Genomic DNA, 22517 nt, shown 5'->3' on the forward strand with positions numbered 1-22517 from the left:
ACCCTCCTCACCACCACCCCCCCCCACCCACCCCTCCCTCACCCACCACCCCACCCACCCTCACCCCACCCCCCTCCCTCACCCCACCCCCCCTCCCTCACCCCACCCCCCCTCCCTCACCCACCACCCCTCTCTCACCCACCACCCCTCCCCCCTCTCACCCACCAGCCCCCCCTCTCACCCACCAGCCCCCCCCCTCTCACCCACCAGCCCCCCCCCTCTCACCCACCAGCCCCCCCCCCCTCTCACCCACCAGCCCCCCCCCTCTCTCACCCACCAGCCCCCCCCTCTCACCCACCAGCCCCCCCCTCTCACCCACCAGCCCCCCCCCCTCTCACCCACCAGCCCCCCCCCTCTCACCCACCAGCCCCCCCCCCCTCTCACCCACCAGCCCCCCCCCCTCTCACCCACCAGCCACCCCCCTCTCTCACTCTCCTCTCCCCCCCCCCCCCCCCGGGCTCTCCCTCTTTCTCCCTCCCCCCACCATCTCTCTCCTCCTCGCCCCCCCCCCACCCCTTGCCGGGCTCTCCCTCTTTCTCTCACTACCTCCGATTTTTTTTCTCTCTCTCAGAAGGCCGCAAAAATGCTCTTGTAGATAATCACAGCGATATTTTACATAATAGTCCTGGAGATAATCCAAAAGCCCAAGAAGCACCTCCAGCTGCAATGAGCAACACATGGTTCAGCACCACTTCCGGCTTCCTGATATGTCGCAATGTGCATGCGCGACCGAATCGAGCACACTTATGCAAAAAGGGGGCAAAGTTCAGGATGCGCATGCACAGAAGGACAGATAAAAAACTGTTGCAAATAATCATGACGAATTTTTATACCTTTTCACTAGCTGATTTAGTTCATTCTAATTCCAGGAGTGTACCTGAATTTGATACAAACTCCAATAATAATAGATGTGACTTGGCTTTATAGGAGGATAATGTACTTGAACATCATTTGCGTGCACCATAATGTAACTGTTCTACAACATTAAATGAGAAAATGACAAATCACTCACAAAACCCTCAAAATATACAGCTCCCCTTTGGTAGTGCTGGGACAAAACTCAACAAATCTAAAACTCCCCCTATCTACATTCAGTATGGTGTCATAGCACCTGAGCACTTTCTAAACACACCTAATTCCAATTTAAATGTTCAAACAGTAAGGAATCTCCCCTCCCCACTTTCTAAAGCTCTTTTCAATTCCTTATTCGTAGACAGATAGCAATCAATCTAATAATAAACATTTTACTCATTGTTATTTGAAAGAAAGGTCAATACATTCAGCCGGCATGGTCAGAAACATACCTGCAGGTAAACGGGCAGCAAAATTTGACTTTTGCTTCAGAAATCAGCACTTTGCTATATTATAGTAATATACAAATAAAAATGTTCAAATAGAATTGAAAAAACTTACTTCAGTTTGAGTTTTAGTCAATTTGAGTTGTGCAGACCACTTTTCATCAAATTCAAACCCAGATACGAATCAATGAATTTGGAGTACCACAATGTATAATGCAAGTAAAGCCCAGGCTTGCTGGTGAGCAGCTTTTTTTTTTAAAGCAGCTGATTAGTCAAATTTTTAAAATACCTGTACTGAAAACTATTTATTTTCAAAAAAATTCAAGCCAAACCGGAATGAAATTTAGTAGGAGTAAACTAAATAGCTTTTGTGGGTACAACTTCATGCTTAGCACTACATTTACCCCAAGTTACGATATACTATTACAATTAAATAAAACTACTACAACCTGGCCGTAATACTAGTTACAAAGTAACCTGGTGCAATAAAAAAAATGTATGTTACCACAGTGACCATAAAATAGCAGTATATTAGCAGTTAATAGACAATGCAAAGTGTCACAAATCTAGTCATACCTGTGAACTGTGCATCTTCTGACGAGCCACAGGCTATGCCTCTCTGTTAATAGTTTATTTTAGCACAGGTATCATTTAAAAAAAATGAAATTATTGAATATTTCTTCCAAATCAGGCACTTCCACCAACATTTTCTTGAAAATAAAATGTGATCAAAGAGCATAATAGCATGCTGTAGTAGGGAACCAAGGACAGACCAGTCAGCCCAAGTTCACGGTCAAGGTTTCCAGCTACAGTGTATATGCAGAATATATTGCTTAATTACATGGTTAATTATGTAGATCCATCTCTATTATGAACCAGTGAGTATAAAACTATGAATTTTGTCTCTAGAATTTAATTGTGCATTTGTATTACATGGCTTTTTTCTTTCTTCAGTGAATTTGAATTAAAGATGAGCTGCACTCACACAGAAGGAGATGAAAATATTTCAAGTGCTGAACTGGAATGTAAAATCTGTTACCAAAGGTACAATGGCCATAGCCGAAAGCCTAAGATTCTTGACTGTTTACACAGAGTATGTGCAAGATGTCTAAATAAAATCCTAGATATCAGTGATGGCTCCCACTGCATTAGCTGTCCCTTCTGTCGCCATGAGACAGAGGTTCACGAGGATGAAATTGCAAGTCTCCCTGATGATACAAACATCATGTGCAAACTTACAGCAAGGGACAGGACAACATGGAATTCAGGTTGCAAGGAGGTAGTTTTAACACCAAAGAACTTGACTTCCTCCAGTTCAACTCTTGGTTCTTCTAACTGCTTAGTTATTACTATAAGGGAGGTACAAAGGAATTCCCCAAGGACTCCAAGCAGGCATTCCAGCTCTGATTACTATGTAGATCACAGTCTTGACACTGTCTCTGTTACGTCCCAAAGCAGGATTGATCAAGATGTGTTCTCTAAACTTTGTAACCGTGTGCCAAGAATACTAGTGTGGCTGCTAGGCTTCTTCTATTTCAGCTCACTACCACTTGGAATTTATCTTCTGGTAATCCAAAAAGTGACTCTGGGTATTGTGTGTGTCAGTCTTGTTCCTTCCAGTCTGACTGTTTGCTTGGTCTATGGTTTTTGCCAGTGTCTCTGTCAAGGTATATGTGATTGCTCATCTAGAAGTGAATAGCCACTACCTAACACTACAACAAAATGATGGATTCAACCAGAACCCCAAACAAATCTGCAGATATTCAGATTTGGCCAAGCATCCACAGGTTTGTGCGGAGACAGTTCTAAATTTTCACTACCTTTTGTATGAAAAAATACTTCCTGATTTCACTCTTAAATGTTCTAGCTCTAATTTTAAAGAAAGAGTTGCATTTATATAGCACCTTTCAGAACCTCAGGACGTCCCAAAGCACTTTAGAGCCAAATTAAGTAATTTTGAAGTACAGGCACTATTGTAATAACATAAGAAATAGGAGCAGCAGTTGACTATTTTGCCCCTTGAGCCTGCTCTGTCATTCAATAAGGTCATGCTTGATCTGATCTGGGCCTCAACTCCACTTGCGTGCCCACTCCCCATAATTCTTGACTCCCATATGGTTCAAAAATCTATCTATCTCCACCTTAAATATATTCAATGAGCCAGCCTCCACAGCTCTCTGGGGTAGAGAATTCCAAAGATTCATGACCCTCAGAAGAAATTCTTCCCATCTCCGTTTTAAATGGTTGACCCCTTATTCTGAAACTATGGCCCCTAGTTCTAGATTCCCCCATGAGGGGAAACATCCTCTCTGCATCTACCCTGTCTAGCCTGCTCAGAATCTTCTATGTTTCAATAAGATCACCTCTCATTCTTCTAATCTCCAATGAGTATAGGCCCAACCTTTCTTCATAAGACAACCCTTTCATCTCAGGAATCAACTTAGTGAACCTTATCTGAAATGTCTCCAATGCAAGTATATCCCTCCTTAAATAAGAAGACCAAAACTGTACACAGTACTCCAGGTGTGGTCTTATCAACAGTTATAGCAAGACTTCACTACTTTTATACTCCATCCCCCTTGCAATAAAGGACAACATTCCATTTGCCTTCCTAATTAGTTGCTGTATGTGCATGCTAACGTTTTGTGTTTCATATACAAGGACCCCCAGATCCCTCTGTACCGCAGAATTTTGTAGACTCTCTCCATTTAAATAATAATTCGCTTTTTTATTCTTCCTACCAAAGTGGATAACCTCACATTTTCCCACATTATAATCCATCTGCCAAATTTTTGCCCCATCTATCTCCCTTTGCAGATTATTTGTGTTCTCCTCACAACTTGCTTTCCCACTTTCTGTGTATCATCAACAAATTTGGCTGCAGTACCCTCGGTCCCTTCATCCAGGTTATTAATATAGATTGTAAATAGTTGAGGCCCCAACACCGATCCCTGCAGCACCCCACTAGTTACTGATTGCCAACCAGAGAATGAACCATTTATCCCGACTCTCTGTTTTATGTTAGTTAGCCAATCCTCTATCCATGCTAATATATTACCCCCAACCCCATGAGTTCTTATCTTGTGCAGTAAGCTTTTATATTGCACTTTATCGAATGCCTTATGGAAATCCAAATACACAACATCTACTGGTTCCCCTTTACCCACCCTGTGTGTTCCATCCTCAAAGAACTCTGGCAAATTTGTCAACCATGATTTCCTTTTCATAAAACCATGCTGACTCTGTTTGATTGTATTATAATTGTCTAAATGTCCTGCTACTACTTCCTTAATAATGGACTCTAGCATTTTCCCAATGACAGATGTTAGGCTAATTGGTCTCTAGTTTCCTGCTTTCTGTCTCCTTCCCTTCTTAAATAGGGGCGTTACATTTGCGATTCTCCAATCTGCTGGGACCTCTTCAGAATTCAGGGAATTTTGGCAGATTACAACCAATGCATCCACTATCTCTACAGCCACTTCTTTCAAGACCCTAGGATGCAGACCATCAGGTCCAGGGGACATGTCCACCTTTGGTTCCATTAGTTTGCCTAGTACTTTTTCTCTAGTGATAGAGATAGTTTTAAGTTCCTCCCTCCCTAAAGCCCCGTGATTATCTAGTATCATTGGGATGCTTTTAGTGTCTTCTTCCCTGAAGACCGATACAAAATATTTGTTCAAAGTCTCTAACATTTCCATGTTTCCCATTATTAATTCCCCAGTCTCATCCTCAAAGGGACCAATGTTTACTTTAGCTACTCTCTTCCCTTTTATGTTTACTTTAGCTACTCTCTTCCCTATATACCTGTAGAAGCTCTTACTGTCTGTTTTTATATTTCTTGCTAGTTTACTCTCATAATCTATCTTCTCCCTCTATTTTTTTATTTTATTTGTCCTTTGCTGGTTTCTAAAAATGTCCCAATCCTCTGGCCTACCACTAATCTTTGCAACATTATATGCCTTTGTTTTCAATTTGATACCATCCTTAACTTCCTTAGTTAGCCACAGATGGTTCATCCTTCTAGTAGAGTCTTTCTTTTTCACTGGAATATATCTTTGCTGAGAGTTATGAAATATTTCCTTATCTACCATCTTAGCCTTTAATCTATTTGTAATGTAGAAAATACAGCAGTCAATTTGTGCACAGCAAGGTCCTAAAGATAATAATGGATAAGAAGGAAATAAGGCCCCCATATTCTTGAATCCTCCACCAGAATTTTTTTTTCTTAATCTACCCTATCAAATCTCTAATTTTAAACACCTCGATTAGGTCACTACTCAGTTTTCTAAACTCAAAGAAATACAAAGCCCGTTTATGCAACCCTCATAATGTAACCCTTCCAGCCCCAGTATTCTTCTGATGAATCTGCACTGTACCCCCTCTAAAGCCAATATGTCCTTCCTGAGGTGTGGTGCCCAAAACTAAATGCAGTAACTCCAGATGGGCTCTGTACTTCCTCACTTTTGTATTCCAAACCCCTTGTGATAAAGGCCAACATTCCGTTAGCCTTTTTGATTACTTTTTGTACTTGTCCACTAGCTTTTAGTGATATGTATACATAGATGCCCAAATCCCTTTGTTCCTCCATAGCTCTCATCATTAAAAAAATTCCGATAGTCTTTGTGGTTCCAAATTGGATGACCTCACACTCCCTCCATTGAACTCTATCTGCCACAGTTGTGTCCACTCACTTAGTCTGTCTGTGTCCCATTGTAAATTCCTGTGCCTCCTAACTTAGTGTCAACTGCAAACTTTGATATACAACTCTCTATTCCTTCATTCAAGTCATTAATATGATGAAAAGTTGAGGCGCCAGTACAGATCCCTGGGGAACACCACTGTCACAGCACGCCAATCAAAGAACATTTGTTTTATCCCTACTCTCTGTCTCTCCTCTCAATCAATTACTGACTAATGTAACAAGATTAGCTCCAATGCTGTCCACTTTCATTTCTGCTACTAATCCCGCTGAGGAATCTCATCAAATGCCTTCTGGAAGTCCATATAGACAACATACACAGACACTTCCCTCAACACCATGCTCAAAAAATTCAACTAGATTAGTCAGACCTAGTCTTCACAAATCCATGCCGACTCTCTTTGATCAGCTCATATTTGTCCAAGTGCTGTCAGTCTGTCCCTTATCCAGACTCCAGTAACTTCCCTACAATTTATGCTAAGTTAATATGTCTGTAGTTACTTAATTTCTCCTTCCTTTCCTTCTTAAATAATGGAGTGACATTTAAAATTTTCCAATTCAAAAGGCACAATTCTCAAACCGAGCGCGCTATGGAAAATTGTGACCAACACGTCAGCAATTTCCTCACCTATTTCTTTTAATAGCCTAGGGTGGAAACCAGTAAGTCCTGGAGATTTGTCCATCTTAAGTCCCATTATTTTCTTCATTACCATTTTATTAAATCTATTAAGTTCCTCTCAACGTATTTTTAAGTTCTCATATACAGCTGGTATTGGGTCCTTTTCCTCCATTGTGAAAATGGATACAACGTATTCATTTAACAAAGCTACCATTTCCTTATTGTCCATTTATCACTTGCATCTGTTTTAATAGACCCACATTCTCCTTGCTTAACTTTAATATATTCATTAAAAAATCTTGCAGGTTAGGTTAGTGTATCAAGGGAATTGGAGCAAAATTGAGTTAGTGGAGTTGAGGTACAGATTAGCCATGATATATTTGAGGGGTATCTAGAACAGGCTTGAGGAGCTGAATGGTCTATTCCTGTTCCTATGCTCCTATTTAATCACAAGATAAATTAATTGGTTGCTTCAGATTAGGTTTTTCATTTTACTTCTCCAATACTTCCACGTGATGTGTACTTGCCATTGATCCAGAAAGTAGAAAAATACTTTTTAAATGGCTGTTTTTCTAAATTAAAATTATTTTCTGTATTTTAGTTTGGTAAAGGATCGCCATGTTGAACAAGATTATTACATTCCATTTTTGTGAATTGGCAAAGAGGCTAACAAATGAATTCCTGGAACATCCGTTTTACTCTGTGAATGAGGAAGATGGGTTGACATGAGTAAAGTATTATGAAGGTATTCCTCACAAATGGGAATAAAATAGTATTGCGGCTGCAAATTTTGTATTCTATTTATACCATAAGCAATTGTGTACACATTTGCAAACTGCAAAATTAAGTAACTTCAGCACATGAAATCAAATGGCACATATATATTTCTGTTAACCAATTGATCCAATTTTAAGACTTCTGACTCTACTATACTAGATGGAAATTATTTAGCGCATGTAAATAACTGATTTTTTGCATTTTCTTTGATAGTCTTTTTAGTGTCCCTAACATTTAAAATATCACATTCTTCTAGTTCAGGAAAATATTGACAATATCTTCAACAAATAATCTTTGATGCCCACTGGATAAATCTCCATTTTCCTAAAGTAAAAAAAAAATCTAGGTACAAATGATACAACAAAGTTATATTTGTCTGTGTGCATGTTAGTCTGTAGATTTCCATGCAACACCATTGTCTTGCACAATACTTGATTATTTTTTTTTAAGATTTTGTCAATAATCTTGCTACTAAAGTATTTAGGATTATTAACATTTTCTGTAGACTGTAACTTTTTTCACAATAACCGGCTTTTAATAGTGAATTTTCTCGAATAAAGAAAAATCTAACAGAACAGGGCTGACTTGTTATGATTGTATGTGTTATTTTTTGGTTCTCCAGATAGTTCTCTTTAAGAAAACAAATGTCCTATCAAGTGATAATTAGGTAATGGAGTACTAAAGCCCAACAGCATATTGCCATGCGCTTGTGATACACACATTCACTTACTTGAGCAACATATTGATTAACAAGTGCTAATTATATCAGTGGTGCTGACAATAATCAATGCATTTGTCACGGTTCTAATAAATAGGTACATGCTAAAATCTGACAATTTTTATATATTTAACACCTCCTTTAGAATTGCTCATTAGACTATGGCATAAAATAGGTATAGAGATTATAAAACAGAGAATATAGACCTCTATTGATATGCATTAGAGCATTAAGTATTAATACAAATGAACAATTACATAGAGAAAAAAACCCTCAAGTCCATCCAGCTTAACCTATACAACTGCAATGCCTTAGGCATCACAATATATACACTGCTCACCGTACCCAAAAGCCATGTGATCTCCTGGGAGAGGCGAAAAACCAGATTAAAAAACCCAGGTCAATTTGGGATGGGGGCGGAAGGGAGAATCTGGGACATTTAGGCGATCAATGCTAGTCTAGAAGACCACTCTGGCCCTAATTAATGTCATGCAGTACCTTCCTTTTGTACAAGGTGATCCCCGCCCAGCCAGAAATAGGTCTAGCTCTCGCTTAAAGGAATTCAGTGAACAGTTGTCCACCGCACAAGGTGGCAACCTGTTCCACAGCTCCACTATTCTCTGGGGAAAAAAAAGTATCTAACATCTAATCTAGTTCTGGCCTTATATAACTTAAAATTGTGACCACTGATCCTTCTTAGCCTACTTAGTTGAAGCAAGCCCTCTACACAAACACATTTATTACCTTAATCATCTTGTATACCTCGATCAAATCACCCCAAGTCTATACTTCTCTAAAGACTCTATCCCAGCTCTTGAGCTTATCTTGATAACGAAGATGCTTCAAACTGAGAATGAATCTAGTTGCCCTCCTCTGCATCCTTTCTAAACTCTCAATATCACCCAACATGAGAACAAAACTGGTCACACTATTCTAACTGAGGCCTAACCAAGGTCTTGTACAAGAACAAAATAGTATGCTTTGTTTTATAGTTAATTATGCTATAAATACACCCTATTCGCTCTAGTTATTGCTTCACGGCATTGTTCGCAAACCTTTAGAGATCTATTCAGTAGAACACCCAGATCTCTTTCCTTTGCCACTGGCTTTAGTACTTTTCCTTGTAGGATGTATGTATTTATGTCTACATACATAACACTATACTTTTCCAAGTTAAACATCATTTGCCCGTCACGAGCCCAATCCCCATTATAATGGCTGTTAAATTAAAAGTTGCAAGTTAAACATCAAGTACACACAAGATGATCAATCCTGTATGGACCTTAATAGATTCCCTGCTAGGATCATAGTAATGCAATTGGTCAGAGATCATTAATATAAAAGATGAATAATCCAAAGTTTTTTCTGAATTGCCTTCATGGTGGAGCAGGTGGGGAGGAACTTGTTTTGCTCTCCTTCAGGAGATTTAAGTTAGGAATGCCAACAATGGCACATATTGGAAACAATGGGCTTGACATGCAAAATAATGGCCTGAAAACTGACAGCAACTTCAGGATTTAGTGCATGTGCAGATAAACGCAGAAATCCTGAAGTTGCGGTCAGTCATTCACTGCTCCGCCACAGGTTGTGCTGTGGAACTCCTCAGAGCTGGCAATCAATTGAAAACACAGATAAGGATGAAAACTTCCCCTATTACACTGGAATATCACTGCTAGCCTCCACCCCCTCCAGAGGGTGAAAGAGGTAGAACTGGGTTTTTAATAACTGCTGAACAACCGTTCTGGCCCTGAAAAACGAATTTTATAATTGTGGAAAGTCAAATTTTTCATTAATATGATTAAGAATTACAGGTACAGCATCGAAAATTTGAAGTTCCGGAATCCGGACACTGGGACAATCCGTGGTGGGGTCATTCAGAATCCGAACAATGTTCCAAAATCCTGACCCATCCCCCACCTTGGGCCGCCACTGACCTCTCCCCTGTCGACTATTCATCTACCTCGACCCGCTGCCGACCTCACCCTGCCTTGGGTCGCCGCCAACCTCACGCCTGCCGACGACCGCTTCCCCTGTTTCGGGTCACCGCCGACCTCTCCCCCGCCTCGGGCATTTCCGGATTCGGGACGTTAGAAAGACATTCCAAAGTCGGGAAATACACAATCCGGAACGGCCTCGGTCCCAAGGCTTCCGGATTTTCGACGCTGTAGCTGCACATGGTTTTTAAAATATATATTTTATTTTGAAGTTTATGATATTTGAGCTTCTACAATAATCCTGTGTGTGTGTCACAATCTTTATTTCACGCTCTGTAAAATATATGAAAAGTAAATTAGAACCAATGCATTTTACTTCCTGGTTTTTTGGCTGAGAGAATTCTTCAATGTGATTGGCTGCATAGCCAGTTTGATTACATCACTGTTGTTGGACGCTGGAGATTCGCTTGATTTGGCACCAGCTTCAAACAAAGTTCAGGACAGCTGAAATTCACGCCACAGAGATCGCTAGATCTTTGTGAGCAGCTTCCTTTAAGGTCGCTGCTGACTGCAAATTCCTGGCCAATATTGAAAGTGTGGAAAAGGGAATGTTGTTGTTCCTTTCAGCTGAAAATGTTGAGCACTGCAGAATGTTGAAGTTGGACCAATTAATCTAACCTATCCCCTTGGACTTGTATAATTCTCAGAAACAGACAAAACTTGACATTCAGTGATATCATGTAAATAAGCAGGTGGTGATAAATAGAAGCCAACCACTCACCATGTAGTGGAAAGAAGCAAATTAACTTTAGGATAGAAACAAATTAACTATAAGCTGATCAAATCAGGATTTTTGGTATTCAACATTTCACTGCTTATACTGAACCCACTCTTCACATCATTGCTGATTTTATCGATCGTATCTATCCACTCCCTAAAAAATGTCTTAAGCACCAAGGCATACAGCTATCGCTGACACATTCCTATCCATAAAGAATATTTGATGACAAAGATAACAACATTTTGATGTACAATGATGGTATGGAAAGGAAAGTCAATTTTATTTCCTTTTGAACCATATACAAGAATACATATAATTTACTTTAAAAAGAGGATAGAAACTTTAAAAAATATTTTCCGAACAGTTGCCAATTAGTCTGTTAAATTCACAATCTACTTTATATAGTCCATCCAATCATGTGAGCTTATATCAACATTCAATTTCAAATAGTCTCAGTTCCAGTGGATAGCACAGCACTATTTGGTGAACACAACAAAGGAAATATTTGTGGCTGACAGATTCTCAGTGTAAAAAGTTGAGACAGAGGCCTTAAATAATTGGTATTTTGATGTACAGAGTGCAATGCAACCATCCTAACTGCACAGCAGGGTAGGTTGAGAAGGTATGGGGGCAGGGAGGGGAGGCTACTTGGATATCTATGCATTTTGAGAAAGGGGGAGTGTGGGAGACCAGAGGATCAAACCCAGGACATGTGACTGGGGGACAACATAAACACAATTGATTTCCTATTGCTGAAATCAACAGGAAAATTTCACTGTGAAGCAATTATGTAATGAAAACTGTGTGCAGCAATTGCATGATATTGACAGCAATTTCTGACATAATAAATTTATCAAAATTACAGTGAGGTTAATGGCGTTCACCATTATTTATGTGCAAATGCCATAGCAACTTCAGGTGAGGGCAGATGCGCAATTAAACAAAGAAATCCAAAAGTTGCTGTCGCAGACACGTTGCTCTGCTGTTAGCTTTGCAAAAACGGCATCTTACTGCCTTGCTCCCCATTCAAATGCATTGAGCAGAGTGAAGTGCTTGCACTGGAGATACAGACTAAACTCGCCACAGAAACTTAAGTCAAGTCATTTCTAGACTAAGTACACTTTTAACAATGTGCTAAGTGTTAATTACTGCCAGTCAACCTCTCTAGCACTGAAAATTAACTATCACACATGTGGAGTCACAATGCTGCAAGCTTTAATTGTTGTTGCAGATATTTTTTAAACATTTTCTTTCGGTCTCTTTTTTCTCTTTCTCTTAATCCAATCTTTCTTTCCCTCTCTATTTCTCTTTCTGTACCTGATTTGACATTGAATTCACAATTCTAATTTGAACTTCTTTGATCAGACTGCTGCTCATTTCATAATCTTTCAATCTGATTAGTTAAGGAGATAAACAGTTGTTTATTCTATTCACTCAAATTCCAGATGCCCTGTAGAGGACGCCGCGCCATTTCCATCACACACTGTCAGTAACTTGCCGGTCAAAATATCATGGTGATTAAACAGGTCAGGGTATATCTAACTAATGGCGAGTTCCGTTTCTTGACCTGCCACTGCAATTTTTGGGCCAATGTGTTAAAATACATGTTACCGGACAAAAAGTACCCATACGTAAAACATTTCTCTAAATATATCGATTATACATTAAATTTATTATGTGGGACGAGTATTTAATTGACTCATACTGCTATGCCGAACTCCATTATAATATCCTATAGTCATCATGAAAGGTAGTCCCTCGGAATCGAGAAGGACTTGCTTCCACTCTTAACATGAGTTCTTTGGTGGCTGAACAGTTCAATACGAGAACCACAGACTCTGTCACAGTTGGGGCAGATCGTCATTGAGGGAAGAGGTGGGTGGGACTGGTTTGTTGCACGCTCTTTCCGCTGCCTGTGCTTGTTTTCTGCATGCTCTCAACGATGAGACTCGAGGTGCTCAGCGCTCTCCTGGATGCATTTCCTCCACTTAGAGCAGTCTCTGGCCAGGGATTCCCAGATGTCAATGGAATGTTGCACTTTATCAGGGAGACTTTGAGGGTATCCTTGTAACGCCAACTTCGTGCTGCCTACACATTTGAATGATATCTACGTCTAGCTAGCACTAACCACGCTGTTCATTGGCTGCATGCATTAGCAGGGAGCCTATAACATGACCGGCTAGCATCACTTAAATCCAGCCTGCACTGCTTAAAGGGGAGGTGCACTATGGCTGGAGCAGAGAGCCATGGTTGAAGAGATTCTGACCTGTGAAAGAGTGAGGAATGGCACAAGGGAGAAAGCAGGCTCCAAGAGGAGCTGCACTAGAGGACTTGGTGAAGGAGGTAGAAAAGAGGAGTGATGTCCTGTATCTGCAGGGGAGATGGAGGCCCTTCAGACACAAGGTCAAAAGGCAGTGGGAGCAGATAGCTGTGGAGGTCAATGCTAGGAGTTAAGCCCAGAGGACTTGGATGCCATGCCAAAACAAGTTCAATGACCTCACATGAGTTGTAAAGGTCAGTGAATGCATTTTCAAAAGTCATATTCTACCAACTGCATCAGTAGCTTCAGCCACTACTCAAATCACCAGAGACAGGCCCATCACTCACCTACTAATAAGCTCTATCAATCAAGCCTCATACCAAACATTCATATGCTTCAACTCGCCCTCACACATTTAGCATTGCTGCAAGTCTCACACCCACATCTCACAGCTTGCACACACTGCCAGCTATTCAAATATGACAGTATCACCAAAACAGATTACACGACACTGACATACTTCCTTCTCTCTTGAAGGACATGATGACGCACAACCAGAGGCAGCTACCCATGGAGGAGATGGTGCTGACCATTATTGGGATGGCCATTGCTGAGGCGGTGGCCAGCGGTGGGCTGAAACCATCAAAGATGACGGTATCCTCATACCTAATCCTCCTTCCACATCCCACATTCCCCCTATTCCCACACTCTCTTCTGATGTACAAGCTGCGGATGGTGTAAACATGCACCTCTTACTTTCCCCAGCCCTCCCTGCACCACAAGCTTATCCTTGTGTCTTTTTCCTTTCAGATTTACAAGAAGTGCTACCTGGCCATGCAGTGGAGGAACACCAAGGAGAGGGTGATGACACTTGCAGCCACCAGCTCAGATACAGACACTGCGCGTATCTTAGAGGTTAGATTAGCGGTGGGATCGGCATGTGGTGAGACACCAGGCTCGAGTGGACTGCAGCCAGGGCAAGGGACAAGGATAGCGCAGATACAAGCTCGCTGGAGGGCAACATTGCACATGGGTTCCACTTCGATAGGGCAGCCTACAGAAAAATGCTGATGGATATGCACAAGATGCTTGGTGCTTCGGGAATCCGGACAGAAAGCCTGCGGTCAATGTCAAAGACTATGGAGGAGGTCAGCACCAACTTATCACAGGGATTTGCGCAGTACTTGGAGCCCATCCTTTTCAGCATAGAAGTGATGGCCAACTCCATTCACACACTTGCGGACCCAACCATGATACAGCATCTGATGGCCGATGTCGCAGCTTCCATTACAGCACAAGCAGCAGCCACCCAACGCCGGAGTGCTGCAGTAGAAGCTCAGATGGCTGTCATGCAGGGTCAGCTTGCTGTCATCATTGCTGTGTATTAAAGTGTGCAAAGGGTCTTGCAGGGTATCACAGCAGTCCAGCAATCTGTCCTCCAACAGATTGCTGAGGCACCGCCCCGGTGGAATGGCAATGCCTCCATGGGAGACAGCATTTGTCCTCCAACCCCTGCCACTCCACCAGTGCCCTTGCGGTTGCCTTTCAGCCAGAAGTCCAAATTGCTGCCGCCCATGCCGAGATGGTGCAGTCTGCAGCTTGGCTTTATAGGCCCACAACTGCTCACGGTCACACTCCAAAGTCATCTGCAGTCTCCTCCACTGAAACGCGATGCTGCAGCCGCTGGGGTAGCACTGCGTAGGAGCATGAGGACAGGTAAAGGCACACAGAAGGCAAGTAACTAAGGGAATGCACAAGGGTATTAGTTAATGCTTGTATGCAATATGGCATGATTTGATTTATAACTTTGGTTTGGAATATTTATTTGGCGGTGGCTTTTATTTTTGCATTGTGGCCATGTCATAAGTGGATAGTCCTTGTTTCCCAGTAGCCACCCTTTGGTTTGCTGTGGTGGCTCAAATGCAGCTGGCACAGCGGACAGCGCAGAATGAAGCTATCATGACTGCTGCCAGGATACCGGGCACTGACCAGCTTGATTCGCTACCTGTGGTCACACACCAGCTTTACGGCTGAGGGAGTGGAATCCCTTTCGGTTCCGGTGTAAGGCAGAGTTGACATGCAGCACCTGCAAAGTGATGTGTGTGCAGTTAATGGCACTCTGTACCATAGGGAAGTCTGCATCCTAGCAAAGCCACATGCTTGCTCTGCCTGCTCGTCTCTGGCAAGAGAGAATGATATGTAGTTAGCTCTCTTTGATTAGAGACACTCGGGGTTCTCCCTTATGCAACAGTTGATGGCAAACTGTGAGATGTTGCAAATATCTTCAGTTCCAGCGTGGAAGGATCCAGGCGCATAAAAGTTCATCGCCTCGGTCACCTTCATACCTTCACAACCATGGAAATTGTGGTCCTTGCCCTGCTTTGAGATTGCAGTTGTGACAGATTTCAGCGAGGACGTCCTTACTGAAACAAACACATTGTTCCTCGCTTTGATTCAGCTAGTAGAATTGCTCCCTGAACGCCCTGGAGGGTTATGGCCTCCTTCCTCTTCCTCCTCCTCTCTCTTATAGCAGCTTGTACTGCTCTGCGTGGTCCCTGTTCATTCTCTAAGTCATGTTGTATTCCAAGGGGAATGCCAACTAGTGCATCCATGTCTGGGAGCAGCAGGTTTGTGCAGAAGCCTTGAATTCAGCAAAAAGTCCTTCAGCATCTGACACACCACTTCCTGTAGAACTTGTGAAACTTGAAACAACTGTAGAAAGCACCAAACACTTGTAGAATTGTAGCAACAGCCAGAAGAAACGAACCAGCAACTAACCTGTAAATAGTTGATAATTCCTTTAAATAGCGCTGGTAGGGGGGTCCTTCTTACCACTGAATGCATGTTCAGCTTTGCAAGGTTAAGAGAGGGAGTGGGCTGGAGCGTTGAACTCAAAAATGACATAATTGTCGTCACATGATCTGCCTGCTCTGCATACTTCCAGCAGATGGTCACAGTGCACACGTGCGTCAACGCCTGCACCAATATGGTGTCATGCGCGATTCCTCTCAAGTGTGCAGACACAGCACGGACACCATTTTGGAGATCTAAGGGCACTCAGAGCCCCAAAAATGGGTATTGACAAGCCCAATTTCTCGGCATTAGTATTTTGGACCCTCTCTCCTCTACATATTTTGAAAAATGATTTCCTTTCCTGAAGGCAATGACTGACCATGGTAAAGTTGCACAGGGGCCAGCCGCCCAATGTTCCTGTTAAGCTGCGCGGCTCACTAGCTTTTAAATGGAAAAACCACACGTGCGCGTAAACATTTGAATGAACCACCCACCATGCACCCAAAAGAAAATTAGAGGGAACATTGCAGCCACCCCCAAGTGGTCATTTCTCACATGATTGAACTTCCAGGAATATGTCTAACCAGAGTTGACAAACCTTACTCCACCTGTGATGTCCGTTTTCTTGCTGGAAAGTCCTCCCACTATTAGAATTCCTGCTCCTGCCATCAGTATTCTTAAGCTTCCAGAACATTCTTTCTTCCCCTTTAAAATCTTAATTTTTTTTGTCCCTCTAGCCAGTATATGTCTGCAACAGATTTGCCTGGCCCTATATGTCCTCTTCTGTTACTGTAGCCCAACTCGTGTCCGGCCCAATGTTTCCTGCTGTGCTCCACCTCTGCTTATACTACTCGTCCATCCTGGAAGAGATTTCAGCCGACAAAAATCACAGACTCTCTGATTAATTGGGACAAACCAGAATTTCAAATGAGGCTCAATATCACGGAGCGGGATTGCCAGAAGAAAACCAGGTTTGTGCAACTTTGCGCTAAAATACTGTAAAGTTTGCAGGGATTCACATTATTTATTTATTTTTTTAAAAAGGAGAGCTGGGGAATTGTTATAACCCAACATCCTCTTTAGCAGAATAGGGTTCCATTTGGGATACCTCATACATGTGTTACTTGGAGAAAGTGGAGGTGATGAATAGGAAACATTTTTGAATGCTAGAGTGGTGAGGCAGCATTGGAGGAGAGCACCAACCCATCATTACCCTGTTGCATCAATGGGCCCAAATTTCCCCAGGAGTTGCTCAGTTTTTTTTTGGAGCAACTTGATTTTTCTGGAGTATCTTTTTAGTTGCAATTCTGGCCATTTAATTTGCACCAGTGTAAGTGAATTAGTTAGTTTTTTTTTAAGTTTAGTTTTTTTTTTCCAAAAGGTGGCGTTATCTGTTTTGGTCATTTAAGCAAGTTTAGCCAGCGAAAAGTTACTCCAAACTAACTTAGGCTAGCGCAAGTGGGCATTCTTGTACATTCAGAAAAACCTTGCAGTGACTTAAGAAATCAGCGCAGGCAGCCAGAGATTTGGGGGGGGGGGGGGCGGGGAGGGGACCTTGCAAAGCACTATACACCTTAACAACAACATTAAAGAAGCATAAATACATTCAAACCACCAAACACTAAACAAAGCAGTACATTTGTACCAAGCACTAAACAAAGCACAAAAAGTAATAGCAATTAATTAATAAAAAATAGAAGTCCTACCTTAGAGAACGTGGCGGGCCGCCGATAAGGGAGGCCATTCGGCCAGGGCTAGGAACGGTGTGCTTCGGGCCATTCCCACACAGCCTGCAGCACGCACTCAGATTCGGCCTGCCAGGAGCTACTGCACAGGTCTCGGCACGGTTTTCAGTGCCAGGACATGGCTCCGCCCCCAATCCACTGGGCCACACTACGCCACTACCGAGGAGGCGCCAGAATCGGGAGGAAGATTTTCGGCGCACTTGGAGGCAGGCAAAAGTGGCGCACCTCGGGCCAGAAAAAAGGGTTGTGGAAATTTGAGCCCAATATATCAGTCCTATGGGTTTTTTTTGAACCTGAGAAAAGCATTATTTTCACAGGCTTAGATGTATCAAGAAGGTAGACTGAGGAGTATGAGACCTGTTGCAGGAGGACCTGCAACCATGACATTGCCAGGTGCATTCAAAGTGACTGCCTAGAATTTAATTTTGCCTTGGGGTCTTTCCAGAAGGATGACGGTTCAAACGCTACTCCAGAGACTTGGGCACATAAATTCGACTGACACTCCAGTGCAGTACTGAGGAATGCTGTACTATGGCAGGTGCTGTCTTTTGGATAAAACGCTAAACCACGGTCCTGTCTGCCCACTGAGGTGGACGTAAAACATCCCATGGTACTATTAGAAGAGCAAGGGAGTTGTCCTGGTTCCAATAGAAACATTTATCCCTTAACCAACATCACAAACAGATTAGTTGGTCATTTGTCTCATTATTGTTTGTGGAGCTTTGCTGTGCACTAATTGGCTGCAAAGTTTCCCTACATTACAACAGTGACTACCCATCTGCTGCTGAAACCTTCATCCATTACCTCCATACTCGACTAGTCCAACGCTGTCCTGACCGATCTCCCATCTCCATAAATTTAAGTTCACCAAAACTCAGCTGCCTCTGTCCTAACTCGCATCAAATCCCATTCATCCCCGTGCTTGCTAACGTATATTTTCTCCTGATCCAACAATGCCTCAGATTTAAAGTTTTCATCTTTGTGTTCAAATCCCTGCATGGCCTTACCCAGTCCTATCTCTAACCACCTAAAACACTCCTCCAAATCTGCATTCCTCCACCTCTGACCTCTTGCGCAACCCCCCACTCCATTTGCTCCACCATTGGTGCCCGTGCCTTCAGCCATTTGGAGAGTCACCCCTCCTAATATTTCCTTCCTAGGCTCGGTGTCAATTTTTGCCTGTTTACACTCCTGTGAAGCATGTTGGGACTTTTTCCTACATTAAAAGGAGCTATATAAATATAAGTTGCATTAGTCCTAAACTTGGCCTTTACTAACTTGTACCTATATCCCTTTGTCCTAAGGACATGGTTTAAATTGAAATCATGCCATGGATTAGGTTTTTCAATTCCACTTGTTATTTTATATATCTCTAAGGTATATTTGCCTCCTTCCAAGGATTAAGAATCTGAATTTTTCTAATGTTTCCTCATAATTCAGTCCTCTGACACAAAGGATTAGCCTTATGGTCGTTCTCTGTACAGCTTCCGGGACTTGGATGTTTCCCATGCGATTCGGTGATCTGAACCAAATGCAGCACTCAAGATGCGGCATGACCAGAGCATTATACAACTTCAGCATGATGCCCTCAGACTGATACTTCCCATATTCAACAGCATAGCTCAGTGCTTTCCTTGTTCTTGAGTAATAGATGGTTCCAACATAACTATTTTACATTCATGAAACATCTGTAAATGCCAGTCAATAAATCAATGATTTTATTTTTTTTCTTTGTGATGACCTCTGCAAACAATGAGACACTCTGGGAACCACCTGCAAAAAGAGATACTCTTGGGGACCCCTCAGTCATCCCAAGGAAAACAATGTTAACACTAGAAAACTTAATTAGTACTTAGCGAAAGAAGTAACATCCAAGTAAGTCAATAAAGGAAAAAAATATAGTACAGGTTGTACCTCTCCAGTTCGGGACTCTCTCATCTGGAAACATCCATGGTTCGGCATTGGTTGGGCCTGAGGGAATGGCGTTTTTTTTTTAAACAAGTGTTCATCGGCTGCAATGGCTGCCATCAGTGTGTTCGGCGATCGGCTGGGAGCGGCTATCAGTCAGTGAGTGTGTGCACGGGTGCTGAGGGCACTATCCACAGGCTGCCAGCACGTACTCACACAGACACAGAAGCCCAGGCACTGTCCACCGGTACAGGTAAGTAAGACTTCCCGTGGTTCGGGAAATTCTCTGTTCCGGCACTGGTCAGGTCCCGAACGTGCCAGACTGAGGTGTACAACTGTATAAAGAATTCTCAAAAAACTATTGTTATGCACAGTACAACCAGCAAAAAAGAGACAGAAATTTGAATATCTTTGAGATTCCCTGAGAGGCCTGTAAAATCACATGTCCAAGGGTCTCAGTTTGAAAATCTATGTATTAAATTAAAATTAGCCACTCATACAGCTGTGGTAATTTATTAATGTAGAGAGGTGTCAGAGGAAACAAAATTAAGGCAGCAGTCACATAACCAATTTACACCAGATGAGCTCAGGGAAATTTGAAGGGCTCAGTAGTGTTGAGTTGATATGGTACAGTGTTTGGGAATGAGGTGATGGATGGGTACAGCCTTGCATTCTTCCATTTAAATTTATATTCAATCAAAACAAAATGCACCAATACTCTTGTGAAAGTCAGGAAGAATGACAACACTAAATTAGCTGCAATAATTTCTACTTTCTCTCTTGCTCCCAGTGAAGCTCAGGAAACAAACTATCTGTAATGCAATTACAGTTTATAATGTCTGTTGCTAATGAAGCAGATAGCACACAGAGAGGAATGGGTCTTTCTTATGGCCGAGGACAGCACAGCACACTAGAGCACCAACATGTGAGATCACAGGCATGGGTTTGTGTCCACAATTTCTACACTACCGACTTCCATAATCCCAGTTTTATCACTGTAGGGAAAAACAAGGACAAACATGATAAAACTACTGTTTAGAACCCCTTGAAGCAAACTATTCAGTTAAGATGTAGCAAAAAGGAAAGGGCATTGACCACATCGGAGCTCTTGTGCAATTAAAGCAAGAAGGAATACTTCCTCATCTTCCGCATCCGCATTCTTCAAAAATAAATTTAATATCAGTTCTAAATATTATTAATTTTGCTGTTTTCTTTTGCCACACAATTTCAGATTCCATTTCTCTTCTATATTGCTCTAGTGATGTAGGTTAAGATTGTAATTTGTGGAGGGTGGAAGTGGTTCAACAGAACAACAACATAGAAGTTCACCTCAATGTGATGAAGACATGAGCTGGAATTCTGTTAGCAGTGCGGGAAAGTCAGGGGCAAGGTTTCAGAAGTGGAAGAAAGCAGTCTTCCAGGGGCTGGAGTCATGATTGGTCAGATAGGTTTCATTAAGGACCAGGATATCTGTTTGCTATTTGAGGATGAGGTTATGGATGGGTACTGCCTTGCTTGTGAAAGAGGGGACATTTTGAAGACAATACAAGTGGGGAGGGAAACTCGAGAATTGCTGGGGCAATGTTGAAACATTTGCTAGGAATGTGGTCAAAGCAGGCACAGAAGAATACAATGGGAACTAGGTTAAAAAAAATGTGCCCAGAAGAGTGAGGTAATGGGCAAGTCACCTGAAGAGTGGTTCAAGATTGCTTGGATGACTACTGAAGTGTAGTGACAGTGTGTGCCATATTGAGTGCAGTGAAAGGTGCCCAGATTGAAGCAATGGGAAGCTGTGAGCCAGTTTAAATGGGCTAAGAGCCTGAGGTGGTGGTATTTTACAGTACGTTTACAAGAGTGCATAGCACAGTATTCCCTGAACAAATTAAAAAATACTTATCCTGCTATATTATTTTTGTGCTGTCCTAAAAGGGTTGTACATTGTCAACTATTAAGCTAACCACACAGGAAAAAAAAGTGATACATTAGTCCTCTGCACTGCTACTTTCAAGAACATTTTCATGAAAAGAGCTGATAGAAAGTTCAAATACTAATCAGTATTAACATGCAACATAAAAGTTCATATTAACTCATAAAAACTCCAGTTAAAATAATCCAATAAAAACTTGATTGCAATTTCTTAGAGAATAGCCAAATATTTCACCTGTTGCCAGATACAAAATTAACTGATTTATGCTTAGTGATGAAGCCAGTTAGATTATTATAGATGGAAAAAGACACATCATATTTGTAAGAATACAATGGAACTCAATTAACATCACATCCAATTTAGGACACTATTTCCTTCTGTCAAGGAAATCAGATCAGTATAACTTTAAATTAACTTATAAAATTGGATTGAAAACTGAAGACACTCATACCTTTACTTGCTCCTCCAACTTGCCCAAACGCACATTGCCTGCCATAATCTTGTTTAAAACTCCATGCTTCTCATTCGCTAGGCTTTTGGTCTACAGCAGAAAGGGCAAAACAAAATTTAAGACTTGAGTACTAAAAGCTTTGAAAGAAAATTGAGTGCAGGGCAGTGGGCAAAAAAAAGCAAAGATAGTATTAAGGCAAGAGAAGTACTCAAATCCCCTCGATATGAAGGCCAACATGCCATTTGCTTTCTTAACCGCCTGCTGTACCTGCATGCCAACCTTCAATGACTGTTGTACCAGATACCCAGAAATAAATCAACCTCCTTGGAAGGGGAGGGGTGAAAAGTGGCAAATAAGATAGCAAAAACTAAAATAGTTTTAGTGACATAATATTTAAAGACATCTAAATGATTTGTTTTTCCAAAAAAATTCCCACACCCTAACTGGTTAAAATGTCTTTCACATACAAATTAATTATGCTAAAAGTAACATACGAAAACAAAGGTGGGATGTTCTGAGAGTTGATACTGAAGACAACTGAGTGCACCAGAGTCGCAAAAATGAAGACACAAAGAGCAGCAAAAGGCAACATAGTTTTGTAAGACAA

At 41.8% G+C, this 22517-nt stretch overlaps 2 protein-coding genes across 4 annotated transcripts in view; one reads left to right on the plus strand and one right to left on the minus strand.

Annotated features, from left to right (window-relative positions):
- cep89 (centrosomal protein 89) overlaps nt 1–22517 on the minus strand; it is a 117374-nt gene that overhangs the window by 17641 nt on the left and 77216 nt on the right. For all 3 annotated transcript variants that reach the window (XM_070898102.1, XM_070898101.1, XM_070898103.1), the window contains one exon: nt 21911–22000. In XM_070898102.1, coding sequence (XP_070754203.1) covers nt 21911–22000 — 90 coding nt within the window. The remainder of the gene's footprint in view (nt 1–21910; nt 22001–22517) is intronic.
- On the plus strand, nt 2269–2997 carry LOC139279047 (E3 ubiquitin-protein ligase RNF182). Its single transcript, XM_070898374.1, has one exon. The coding sequence runs from the start codon at nt 2269–2271 to the stop codon at nt 2995–2997; it is 729 nt and encodes a 242-aa protein (XP_070754475.1).

This window comes from Pristiophorus japonicus, chromosome 13 (genome assembly GCF_044704955.1).
Source record: "Pristiophorus japonicus isolate sPriJap1 chromosome 13, sPriJap1.hap1, whole genome shotgun sequence".
NCBI lineage: Eukaryota > Metazoa > Chordata > Chondrichthyes > Pristiophoridae > Pristiophorus > Pristiophorus japonicus.

Excerpts from the sequence above, each read along its gene's own strand:
- LOC139279047 (XM_070898374.1), top strand. The coding sequence starts at position 2,269 with ATGAGCTGCACTCACACAGAAGGAGATGAAAATATTTCAAGTGCTGAA.